General features: G+C 40.9%; 1 protein-coding gene across 6 annotated transcripts in view; it reads left to right on the top strand.

The window, feature by feature from the left end:
• Positions 1 to 12,952, top strand: part of cacna2d2a (calcium channel, voltage-dependent, alpha 2/delta subunit 2a) — a 182,875-nt gene that overhangs the window by 160,981 nt on the left and 8,942 nt on the right. For 4 of the 6 annotated variants that reach the window (XM_026167545.1, XM_026167547.1, XM_026167548.1 and 1 more), the window contains 13 exons: positions 179 to 228; positions 3,044 to 3,133; positions 3,864 to 3,932; positions 4,508 to 4,582; positions 4,672 to 4,746; positions 4,872 to 4,943; positions 5,102 to 5,173; positions 5,327 to 5,388; positions 7,456 to 7,532; positions 8,657 to 8,671; positions 10,525 to 10,585; positions 11,236 to 11,333; positions 12,817 to 12,907. In XM_026167545.1, the coding sequence (XP_026023330.1) occupies positions 179 to 228; positions 3,044 to 3,133; positions 3,864 to 3,932; positions 4,508 to 4,582; positions 4,672 to 4,746; positions 4,872 to 4,943; positions 5,102 to 5,173; positions 5,327 to 5,388; positions 7,456 to 7,532; positions 8,657 to 8,671; positions 10,525 to 10,585; positions 11,236 to 11,333; positions 12,817 to 12,907 (907 nt within the window). The remainder of the gene's footprint in view (positions 1 to 178; positions 229 to 3,043; positions 3,134 to 3,863; positions 3,933 to 4,507; positions 4,583 to 4,671; positions 4,747 to 4,871; positions 4,944 to 5,101; positions 5,174 to 5,326; positions 5,389 to 7,455; positions 7,533 to 8,656; positions 8,672 to 10,524; positions 10,586 to 11,235; positions 11,334 to 12,816; positions 12,908 to 12,952) is intronic. The other 2 variants (XM_026167551.1, XM_026167546.1) reach the window with 1 other exon arrangement.

Here is a 12,952-nt window from a genome sequence, read left to right as displayed (position 1 = left end):
TTAAGTGTGCCTCATAACATGAAGAGATTAGACTCCAATCTTTAATGGATCACTTTACTGCACACTGTGACTGTTTAATTTTTGAAAATATATGTATGACACGGGCTGCTCCATGAAGCAGACTGGATGCAAGCTCGGCGTGGAGATAGTGCATTAATTCTCTCCTCTTAATCTTCAGGTTACTACTTTGAAATTCCATCTATTGGAGCCATCAGAATCAACACTCAGGTAAGATATAAAGAGTTTGTATTAGCTGCAAAATGGTGTTGGGAATACTACTTTTAAAATTAAAAGTTAGTAATGGCACCACTTCTACAGGCTGTTGATTCTTCACCATCTTTGACAATAGGAGCACAAAAGATCTTTGTGTAATAATTTGAAGGAATATCATGGAAAATTCTTGGATGTAGTGAATGACAATATGAAGAGGGTTGGTGCAACAGTAGAGGATGTCAGGAAGAGGGTAAGAAGGAGGCAGATGATCTGCTGTGGTGTCCTCTAAAGGAAGCAAATGAAAGGAGAAGAAAACAGTAATGTGAAATCCTGTTTCTGATGTTAGAAGAAAAATGCTACTAAAACGTTAACAATGAAAGTCATTCTTATCCTATAATTTGACCACTAGCCTTAGCGTGTGTGGCTGGTCACATGCCTGTTGAGTTTAAGTTGCTTAAAGCAGCAGATGTTTATTTGGCAGATAAAAAGCTGTGCAAATTCAGAACGTTGCTTAAAAACATCCTACCAGATGAAAGGAACCAATCTAGCTCCGTGTAAGATATCCTACCCTAAAATTTGATTCGTAAATTTGATCAAATGGCTTTTGCTGATCCACCTGTACAGAAGAAGAAGACAATCTGCCACAGCAAAGGGATGCAAATGTTTATACATGCAGATTTCCAGAAAGATCTGTACTTTAGCTTTACTTTAATTTAGATGCATATTTTCGCTCAGAACTTCACCTGATTATTTTGTAGGTTAATTATATAATTCTGCTACTGACTCTCCGAATCCTTTCATGGACTCAAAAGTCCACAAAACGATATTTTAAATGAAGAACTTAGTTTACTTTTCTGCCATGCTGGCTTTGATGATAATTACACTGTAGCTTTGCTTTCAAGAGTTCCTGAGGAACAGAAGAAAGCACAGCTGGATGGCAATAAATTGGAAGTGACACGAGTTTAGATGTACCGATAACAAATGTGGTCTTTCCATGAGAACATACCTGAACGCTAAGTAAAGTAGAAGGCCCGCAGACGTCCCCTGCCCACCCCATGCACGCACACATACACATTTGCTTAAGGCACTTTGGGCTTCGAGAGGCCCTCGGGATAACCTCATTCTAGCTGGAGAAATTGACTCCATTGTTTGGTGGTGGGGGAGCTGCTCCAAACCCCTCCTCCCCTATGCTCCGCTTCCCACCCACCCCCAGTGCCGGTGAGTGATCAGGCCCTAGAATAGACTGTCAGCTGTTCCATTAACTCTGGCATATTTATATTCTGAGAGCCGCCACTTACTCTAATAGGTTTTCTGAAGGTGGGTGACTACAGCTTTCTGTGCAGGCCCAGAAGACACACTGGGGCCAGATGTTATTTAACCACCGTCTGCCCTTCAGTATCACACACTCATCGGGTAGTCTTGCTTAAATATGATAGTACTATTCAAATAGCAGATGGACTACAGAAGGCAAAAAATTATTATTATACTCACCATCCTGAGTCATACTTTTATGAATGAATAGTTGGAAATACTTTGACTTATATATCCTGGCTTCTTTGTATGGGATCTCAGTGGAGCAACAATAACAGTGCAGGCATTAGTTTGGATGTTTGGCTTCTGTGTGACCAGACTGGTGAGTTCACTGTCTGCATTTGTGTGTGTGGGGGGGGACCAGATATCTCCAGTTGCTGACTTTTTATGTTTCCCAGATTGTTGTAGCCGGGCAGAAAATTCCCCCTCTCTATCCTGTGAAGAGGTCTGGCTGTCACTGTCCTGATGGAATATCTCCCTGTGGCGCATTAAACCGGACTTTTATTGAGCTAATAATAGAATAGGTTACGCTTGTCAGCACCTTACTGTTCAGACGCTGGAAAACAACTGGTCAAAATCACGATACTGAAGTAGCTGCATGCTTATACAGGTCACGCCTTTTGTGTTTCAAGGGTAGATGGTGTCAGGGGTCAGACCTTTGCAATATCATTTCCCCTTTCGCTGCTGAAGGGATGGAAATTTGTCGTTATGTGCAAACTGTTAAATTAACATTTAACCCAGATGACCTGCTGGGTTTTTTTTTTGTTTGCTTTTTGCTGATCCTGTTACACTTAATTATATTGTGGTGATACATGACTTTATGGCTCACTGACTGCTGAGTAGGATACTCAGGAAAAAAGAAGCTATTATGGCAGAAGTATACAGTTAGTTTTAATTATACAACAGTTTTGCCTTCTTCTTCTGGTCTCTGTGAGATTATATTTCTGGCATCCATTTCTTTCCTCTGTCATAAGGTGACTTTTTAACCAGTTAAGCATCTCCTAACAGACACAGATCAATCAGTTGTTTTCAAAAAAGACATCCCAGTTTTTGTTTGAGGTGGCTTCAGACGGCAAAAAGAAAATAATGAATATGATGTATTACTAGTAGACTTAACCCCTCACCTCTATTCACAATTGCTGTGGGACGCTATCACATTCCTAGCATTGACAGGAAAGCCTCTGGGAAAATGGCGTGGTTGCACGTCGTGCCATTGACACCCTTAATGTGTTTTTAATAGCTCCTTCATAATGATGAAAAACGGCCTTGAGCGGCTCAGGACTGGAGGCTTTATGGCGCGGCAGGACCGGGACACGGCTGCTGCTGGTGGCCCGCTGCTTTATGTGGTGATAGAGACGAGGCCGGTCAGGGTCTTGTAGTTTTATGACAGATGAACGTCGGAAGGCTCTTCAAGTTCTCTGCTTTAATGGCAGTACATGACACGCACTATAAATGGCTGTTTGATTATGTGTGAATACTGTAGGCAGTCGTACTAGCATTTGTGGTTTTGCTGGTGCAGGAGTACCTGGATGTCCTGGGCCGTCCGATGGTGCTCGCCGGGACTAAAGCCAAGCAGGTGCAGTGGACAAACGTCTACCAGGATGCACTGGTAAGCAAGAATTTATAATCATAATGAATTTATAAGCATATCCTGTGCACGTATAGGCTAGGAGTTGATACACTGACAGTACAAAGCAGTGGTGAAGTCATACTATTTTTAAAGCAGGGGGTACTTTCATTGGCTGGCATATAAAGTGGTTTATTTTTTGCAAATCGCTGTAAATCATCAGTACACTTTTATTCAATTCCATTTCACTGTACCGGTAGTTTTATTTATATAGCATCAAATCACAGCATTTAACCGCCTATGAGCAAGCACTTGGCGACAGGGGGAAAGAAAAAGTCCAGTTTTTCACAGGAAGAAACCTCTGACAGAAGTTTTCTCTGGGAAGACCAGCCATCTGCCGCAACCTGTTGGGGGTGGGAGGTCTTATCATTTACTAAATCGGGCATGACTGGTATGTAGAAACACGGTGCGTTCGAGATATGTTGGAACTCAGGACTCATGTTCCTGAAAACATGAGTTTGCCGTTAAAAGAATTCATGTGGCAACAACAGCGAGAAAGAAATGGAATTTTGCAAAACAAACAAAAAAAGGGGGCTATGACGTCGTCTATGTGGGGTGTCCATACCTTGGTTTATGGTGGGATTAGTCACCCATCTGGCCACCTCTTGCATTTGCCCCTGGTAAACAGTGTTCTTCATATTTTTGTTGTCATCTATATCTGGGCATGTGCTTTAAGGATACAATTAATTTGATTTCTAATGTGTTTTATTAGGGTTTGGGCCTTGTCATCACCGGCACAATGCCGGTCTTCAACCTCACTGCTGATACTGCAAGCTCTCGGGTAAAAGCAACACTGCAACATAGCATGTGACCTTAAAATAGCTGTGCTTTTGCACTTTATCATTATTATTTAGTAAATATAATGTTTTGGGTTGGTTTTTTTTTTACATCTATCCAGGCAGGTAGGGCTGTAAAGTTACTAAAAACAGACACAAGTTGGAGGAGCAGAAGGATTTGAGGTTTTATTTCTTGTTGTTGACCATCATCAATCATTTGTAACGGTGTCCGCCCAGCTGCTCTTCTATGCAACACCTCCCCCCTGAGGTGACGACAGACATCACAGCAACTCATCTGTACTATCTACTAACATCCATAGATGCATCCAGCTTTCAGTATCCATGACCAAAGTATTTACTCTGAGCTTATCACAAAGGCTTAAAGCAGCAAACCGACTCAGTTTAAGATAGACTGTGAAAATATGTGCTAATCAGATTGCGCACAAAGTGATAAGTCAGAGATGGCATAGAGATGTTCTTAGCACGCTCACGGCACAGCCACCAGCCCCGTTTGATTCTCTGATACTAGCAGCGGCTGTGGATAAAATGCTTATAATTGCTTTATGTCTTCTGCATACAGAACCAGCTCATCCTTGGAGTCATGGGAGTAGACATTGCAATCAACGAAATCAAAAAGAAGACACCTACATACAGAGTGAGCATGTCGCTGAAGATGTCTCTTGTGTTACTTTCAGATATGTGTGGTTTTTTAATAATTTCAAAATTCCCTTTTGTGCTGTGCAGCTTGGAGCTAATGGCTATACCTTTGCCATCGATCCAAATGGTTATGTACTGCTGCATCCCAACCTTCGGCCTAAGGTAGACCCAGTTATTAACACTTCTGTGCATCTAAAGAGTTGTCAATGTAAAATTCTGGACATTATTCCTGCTGACTGACGTTCAGCCTCCTCCTCCATCTTCCACTGCTTTGTCTCTCTGTGCAGATCATTAACTTCAGGGAGCCCGTCACTCTGGACTTTTTGGATGCAGAACTGCAAGACAGCAACAAAGAGGAGGTGCAGAACTATTCCCGTGCAATATCATGACTGTCACCACCTGTGTCTCATGCAATTTGTGTTACATTTAACCTTTTAACTGTCACTTGTTTTCAACCATTTTTGTCTTTCATTATGAACACTCACGCCACAGCCTCTGTGTTTCGCTTGCCTTTCAGATCCGCCGACAGATGATTGATGGCAAATCAGGGCAAAGGAAAATCAAGACGCTCATTAAATCAGTTGATGAGGCAAGTCATCAATATATGAAACTCAATCATGATCCGAAGTAGCACCTTACTGGTGTTGTAATGAATTTGAAGCGCTCGGTATGTTTAGTGTCTGTTGTTACTCTCCGATTATGGGAGGAGGTGTGAAGGTTACCTTTTTGTGGTTGCCAACAGAGGTACATCGACGAGGCCGTGCGGACGTACACGTGGACCCCTGTGGAGGGTACAGATTACAGGTAGGTTGGAAATGCAAACATGCATCACCTGACCGTCAGAGAAAAAGATGGCGCAACTTGAACCTGTGAGTGAAGTCCAGATTTTACACTTTAAATTGTTGAGTCACAAGTCTCAGATATCTGCTTGACAGCTTCTGCCTATGAATGTTTGTGAACAGTGGCTTCCCTGAATTAATGGCGGCTCGCTAATGAATTTGACTGAAAATTAAAAAGCCACTTCTTTTTCTATCTTTGCTAACATTTCTGAGGAGTAGCGTAAATTAACTGCTTAGTTTACTCATCTCAAAACTCGGTTGAACATTTGAAGTTGTATCATAATGACATTTCCTCTAGGCAACACTCTGCAAATTACAGTTTATGACATTCGGTAGTCCTACAAATGCCTGATTTGTGTTTTTTATTACGTCTGCTGGCTGCGTGCCTAGTCCTGGCAGAGTGCATATGAGGCTCTCGCTGCACAGTCCTATTAATATCCAACTCAAATGGTTATTCCAGTGTATTTAAGAATCTGTGTGAAACTCAAATAAACCGACATCCAAAGCTCTGCACAGTAGTGTATCCTACATTGTGCAGTTCAAGGCTCATAGAATTTTTTTTCTGTTTGAGTTTTAATCTCTTCCTATTATATCTGTGAAGACTTCTATTTTAGGCTTGCGTGGCAACAAAGATCAAGAAATGGGACATCTCTGTCCCGTTTAAATTCTGCTTTCGGCGATGACTGTTTGTACAATTTATGACCTATTATGTCTTAATGGTGATGTATTGCAGGGTAAAAGTGACGTACTTTCACAGTGGCCTCACTAGTATTGGATAAAAATCAGGCTCTCTGAGGTGTTTTCTATTTTTTCCATCTTTATTGTTTAGGGTCACTCTTACTGCGTTTACCTGCGTCATTTGTAGCTTCAGATGGCAGCTGTTTCCCAGAGAAAAAGCTTTGATGAACTGATTGTACACAAACTGCTCAGAGCCAGTCAGCAGACAAATGCTTCCTGTATTTCTTGTTTCATTAGCATTTCATACAATGCAGGGGTACTTGGCGATATGATTATTATTAGTTTAATTGTTCTTTATTTATTGTTTTTCTTTTTTATGCCTTGGATTTTATTATCTTATTTGATTATGTGAGATTTTATATTGTAATGTAATTATTATTTATGTGGAGCCCAGGAAGGACTGTTCCATCTTTTTTATAGATTAAGGGGAATTCAAATAAACAGTAAACAAAGAAAGCAAGTGGCTGGTGAATATAGTGGATCTTCATCAGCTAAACTAGTGATTTTCCCTAAAGAAGGTTGGCCACAGTTTTAATGGTAATTGTTATCATTGCCAACAATCTATAGTGTCAAAACTCCCATTAGCTGCCTCACTTTAACTCAAGAAGAAATACAGCAAACTCACAGTTTCCAGCCAATATGTGAATTTGATTGTGATGCTGGTTTCCAACTCTATATTTTTAATCATGGACTACACCAAACTAGCTTTGGATGATTCAAAGTTCCAAATAATCCTTATTTACCTTTAACAGCCCCATCCACTGTCTGAAACAAGTCATTTGAGCTCTTTCCGCTCCTTTCTTTCGATTGGCTACCCCTCTCTAACAGAAGGGTTGAACACAGCAGATGGCGCTGTTTTACTGAAACCTAGAGTTGTGTATTTGACAGTACAAAGAGCTGTCTGTTTGAGCATTAGAGCCTTATCAATTTATTGGCAGGCCGATATTATCATCAATATTAGCTATAAATGCTGATCGTTAAATTACTAGATGCAGGTAAAAGATGCTAGGATTTTTTTATCTTTTTAAATTTTGTGTGTCTTAAAAAAAAATGTCGGCCAATGTATCAGAATATTGGAAAATTAAATCACCAAATACTTGTATCAGCCTTAAAAATCCTTTTCTGAACTGAGTGGTTTCCTCTTGCATATGCACAGACTTGATTTTTTTGAGAACAGAAAATAAGCAAAAGCAAACTAGGCGTGCAGTAAAGCACATATGTATTTTGTGTATTTGTGGCTTTTAACATAATCTTGCATTAAGGGTTCCTGTTTTTTTGGATCTTTTCACCTCAGTCTAGGGTTGGTACTGCCTACATATAGTGAGAACCACATCAAGGCCAATCTAAGTGACCAGATCCTCCAGGTGCAGTGTAAGTACTCTTGGGTATACCCAACATCCTTCACTCTCTGTCTCTACTACTCTGTCTCTCTTGCCTCTCTGCTCTCCGCCCAATATGACCTTTACGCTCTGGTTCAGTCCTCTGTCCCGGGTCTTCAACATCATCATAGAGAGTGTCCGAGCGGAGGCACCTGCCCAGTCCCCCCCCTCCCCCTCTCCTTCACTCCTTGTCTTCGCTCTATCTATGCTCTCTGATAGGCAGGATCATTCCTGAGTCCCCCCGACTCCTCTTCTGCCCCCGTTCCCTCCTGTCTTCATGCTGTGCTGTAAAAACGGTGATGTTTTTTCTTCACACTGGCTGAAGAAAAAAAACAACTGAACTAACAGAAAGGTGAAAGCTGTGGTCTTACTGTGTTACTCAGGTGAAAATAATGGTGACCTTTGTGCTATTATTTTTTTTGCCAAATGCTCTCGCCTCTTCTTCCACCAAGTAATGATTCTGAAGCGTCTGTGTTCAAAGTATTTGATGTTATGGATAACTGTGAAAACATGCATGCTTTTCACTCCTTATGATGATTTTTTAAAAATAATTTTGGGAACTTTTCCTTGTGTTATGTGTGTTATTTTTGATTTGATTTAATTTTTTTTGTTAGACTGTGTGAGATGTTTCTCGGCTTTGGAATCATTCGACTGATAAACTCCCACATGGCCTGGGATACTGGCTTGTCAACTGTGGGAGTTTGGGTTTTTTGTGGGTCTGAATGGGGACACGTGTTGTCTCTCTCATTCTTTCTTTGTCCAGACCCCATTACTTCCCTCTTTTCCTGGTGCATTTGATTTTTTTCCCCATGGTTATCTCTCATAATTACTGGTTTGTCTTTGCTGTTTTTTTCTTTTCCTAGATTGTCATGTTTGGTTTTGTTTTTCCTTTCTTCCGTTGGTTTCCGTTTCCTCGTTTGCTCTTGCAAATAAGTTGTTTGCTCTTCATTTCTTTTTTCTCTCTTGTCTTGTTTGACTTTAATTGGTTTCTTTTTTTCAAGAAAACAATATTTTTATTCAAACAGTAATTGAATAAAATATTGTCTGTGATCCTCCCTTCCCACCCGATCCCCTGTTTCTTTTCTTGCTCACTCCTTCTCTGATGGATCCACACAGTGTCATACACCAAGGGCAAGTATACTCCATATTGGTCCACGTTCCCTACCTCTACTTCCTACTCCCTACCGCTTCCTCCCCTTTCCTACACCTCTCATCCTAAACCTTCTCCCGCTGACCCCCCCCCCCCCTTCCCTTCCTTCCCTCACCCATCCTAGCCTGCTTGCCTCTGTTCCTGCCCGTCTTGCCTTCAGGATTTCCTCCCCTTTCCCTCTTTTTTTCTCCTCCACTTTCTCCTCTAATCCCTCCTTCCTCCTCTTCCTTCTCACTCTCTTGCTGCAGCTCAGATCCCACATCTCTCACAGTGGCTCCTCCAGTCCCCAACCTCGACCACCTTCTCTCATATCCACTGCTCCAGAATCAGAAATAAATAAATAATTAAACAAACAGCTGTACCCGAGGAAGACAGATATTCATGTTTTCTGTTAAAACTTGTCTTTTGCTCCCTGCACCTCAGTCCTTTTCCTTTTGTAGATAGCTCCAAACACGTTGTCTACCTTCTTTCCTCTGCCTCTCTCTTCCACTTCATTTGCTTTGACTACATTTCTCTCTTTCCCTCATTTTTCTCTTCCTCACCTTCCCCATTTCTCTTTGGCTCTCTTCTTCTTCTCTTTCCGTATTTTTCTTACAGTGTAGTTTATAAACGTCTTAAGTAAGTCTAACACTAAGACTCAGGTATTGATAGATATTTAATTAAATAAATAAATATGTATACATTTTGTGGAATATCTATTGTTATTTGGGCACATCGAGCCCTACTAAAAGATCTGTAATTATTCAATGTAAGTCTGTGCAAGTTACTAGCTATAATAATATATCAGCTATTGATAGTGATGGCATTTTTTACAGTATAATAGGGATATGTTGAAGTCATGATTTTTTTAAAGGCATCTATATATAAATACACTGTTTGTTAGCTGCAGCAGTATCTCATGACTGGGAGCATTGCAGCTTGCAGACTGCAGACCTACAGTCTGAGCTGTGTCCTGCCCTCTCAGGTCCTCCCATATTGTCAGGTGTCAGGGTGCCAGTCGGCATGGCACCTCACTTCTATGTCGTCCCTCTGTACCCCCTATCTCCATCAGCTTGTCTCCCTCCCTCCTCACCCCTCAGACTGCCAGGTGCACGGCCCAACGCTTCCTCAATAAAGCTGACCCCGGATGTGCATGGCATTGTGGGCGGAAAACTACCTGGGCACTCTATTTTAGCTCTTCAAATGAATATTTAATTCCTCTTCTGGACACAGTTGCAGGTCACGACTTAATGAGAAAATGACATGTCGGATTCATCGCAGACTCACCTGCTGGTTGATATTTGTGTTCTGTTTTGTCTGTGATAGATTCACTGAAGTTGCCCTTTTGACATGCCCTTCACAATGCAATGCATTTCCTCTGATTATGTGTCTCTCCGAGTCCTCTCTCCTGCCAGTCTGAGGGGTGACCACTTCCATCAGGACCTTCACCCACCCCCCCTGCAATAGTTGGCCATGTTGATGCCTGCCTGATCTAAAAGCACTCACCGTGGATAACCTGTCTGAGAACTCACTTCCTGACAAATCAAGTCAGTTCTCCGACATCCCAAATATGTTAGATTGAAACCCGACACAATCAGAAAATGTTTGCCGGCAAAATAACAAACCAGAAACCAAAAGTGTGAGTGCTTCTGAAAGTAAAACGGTCTTCCATTGAGTCAGGTTCCTTTTTAGGCACCATATTGGCTAACGCTAGTGTTCCCATGATACCTCAGTGTTGCTATGGTAAACTCCCTTCTGCGTCCCCGCACCTCTGAAGAACAGCTGCTGTTTATCCACAACTCCCCACTGCTCTGCCCACTGCTCTTCCTGGATAATCTTCCCCTTTCTGTTGCAGATTTTGAGTCACTGCTGCCAAACACTTTTGAGTCTGAAGGACATGTATTCATTGCTCCCAGGTAGCCTTGTCTGTGATTGCTGCCTGTCGTTAATGGTCATCGGTTTTCGGTGCCGTCTTTGCATCCTGTTTTCTTTCCACCTCGTATTTCAAAGTTTCTTGTATGGTTTGATTTTACATTTTGAGTGGTGTGTTTACTCATAGTTAAAAGTTCATTTGACAAAAATTACATTTATGAGGAATAAAATTCATCTGGTTTTGATTTTTTTTTCATATATTATTCATAAATTGTATTCCCCAAGTTACACTCATTACACGAGACCACTGAAGACACATCAACCCTTCTTGCCTGCTGCTACTGTGGTGCTGCATGTTTTACACAAATTAAGCATTATTAATGCATTTGCACAATGTATTGTAAGGATTACTGAAGCTATTGGGCAAAAAATATCATCTGCATGTGCATACAGCCTATAATATGCTCGGTATTGCAGTACAAGTCCACCTTTTGTTTTGACTGACACCACTATAGCACATTAAAGCTTTGCCATGTGCATGCGGCACACAATAGCATCAAGTAATGTGTGTATGGGTTTGTGCATCTTCATCTCCATTGTGTGTCCATCTATGAGGAGCAAGTGAGGCAGAATAAGAGTAACGAGCTCTATTTTTGCCTTCTCTTTGAATTAAAACACTGCGTCTCCTCCTCAGGGAGTACTGCAATGATCTGGAACTGTCCAACAACAACACTGAGTTCCTGCTCAACTTCATTGCTCTAATGGAGAAGGTGACACCAGACTCCAAACAATGTGAGTTTCATTTTCTTTTCACCCACACAGTAAAGTCACAGTTTGTTCTACATTAAATAATTCACCATGAGCTCGTCTAGTGATGTTCTGTAAACATATCCCATAAAAAGGCAAAATAAACAGCAGTGATCCAACTAATAGGTATTTTCTTCGTAGCCAGAATCTGATATAACCTATTGCCTGTTGCCTAGATACAGTTAAAAAGCATCAGCAAGCCTCACTTCTGCACCTGATGACATGTTTCTTTCTTGTGACGAGCACAGTTTATTTCGAGATAATCCCACATGCTTTATCCTGCTGTCGCAAATCCTCCAATGATGAAAATGTGTATTAATTCACAGCTGTAAATAGTACGTAACAAATGCAATATTAAGCTTTCGGTGAGAAATATTTAGTAATAACCACAGCAGCTCAGTAGAAGAAAGTTGTTAGGTTGTTTTGTTTTGTTTGCCAAGGAGGTTATGATTTTGGCAGTCTTTGTGTTTGTAAATACGATGGCCGGAAAAGTTTTGAATGAATTCTGATAGAAGTTTGTAGCGGTGCAGAGTGCGGTCATGTTAAAAAATCCAGCATAATTCTGTTTACATCCACTAAAGTCTTCAAAGTCGACTTAATGATTTTTTGACCAAAAGCCTATTTAAAGGTGTGGTGTGCATTATCGACATATAAAAAGTACCACAATTAAAAATATATCACATTTTATCTTTGACCTGGTGTTCAAGGTCAAAAAGGCCAAAGTGTTAATAACAATATATAGAGCTATTTAAATATTTGTTTCTACCTGTGGTTGTTTGTATTGACAGCATATAGGTAAATAGGGAATTATATATCACATTTCAGTTTGCATCCAAATCATCTTATGTTTGACCTCTGACCTCACTCTGACCTGCCTTTCTTTCAAATGTACCACAAAATGTGCTGCAAGTGTTTTCAGGAGAAGGACAATGAGCTGCCTAGTGGTGCCTATTATCCATTACCTACTCATACATAATGTTTGTGTAATCGAAGTAAGCGAATGTCTTGCTACCCATATCTGATTTTAACCCTTATCTGAGGGCTTCCTGTTTGTGCTAAGGGTTAGTCCTAGTAGGCTTTCAAGGAGGAAAGAGTTAAAATCGGGATTTGGTCCACACGTTCCACATTGGGCATCTGATATAGACCATGTGTCGCCTCAGTGCAGCTGTCAAATATGCCCAAATTGTTGTTGTTTTTTCTTCTTTTCAAGAACCATAAAATACGCTTTTTCATCGGGTTTTAAATGTAGAAGAACTGCTGAACTAATGATCCAGAATACCTGACATCTGCTATTAATGCAGTGTCACCTCAAACACCATCACTGTCAATCAGAGTTACCAGTCCTGGATTACTACCGTGGTGTTAACACAATCTCTATATTTCATTTTTTGAATATAACGACTATCATCAGCTGCTATATGGCAGCACCCCTAATGTGGATTAAACTCTCTAATCTCTCTTATGCCAGGTGACAATTTGCTCCTTCACAACCTCATTCTGGACACGGGCATCATCAGACAGTTGGTCGAGAAAGTGTGGAAGAATAAAGATTTGAACACGTGAGTGTGACCAGCCAGTATTGAGGGAAGTGCATTTTAAGATTT

This window comes from Astatotilapia calliptera, chromosome 5 (genome assembly GCF_900246225.1).
Source record: "Astatotilapia calliptera chromosome 5, fAstCal1.2, whole genome shotgun sequence".
NCBI lineage: Eukaryota > Metazoa > Chordata > Actinopteri > Cichliformes > Cichlidae > Astatotilapia > Astatotilapia calliptera.
The sequence above is the reverse complement of the archived record's forward strand: the minus strand, read 5'-3'. Positions and strand labels throughout refer to the sequence as shown.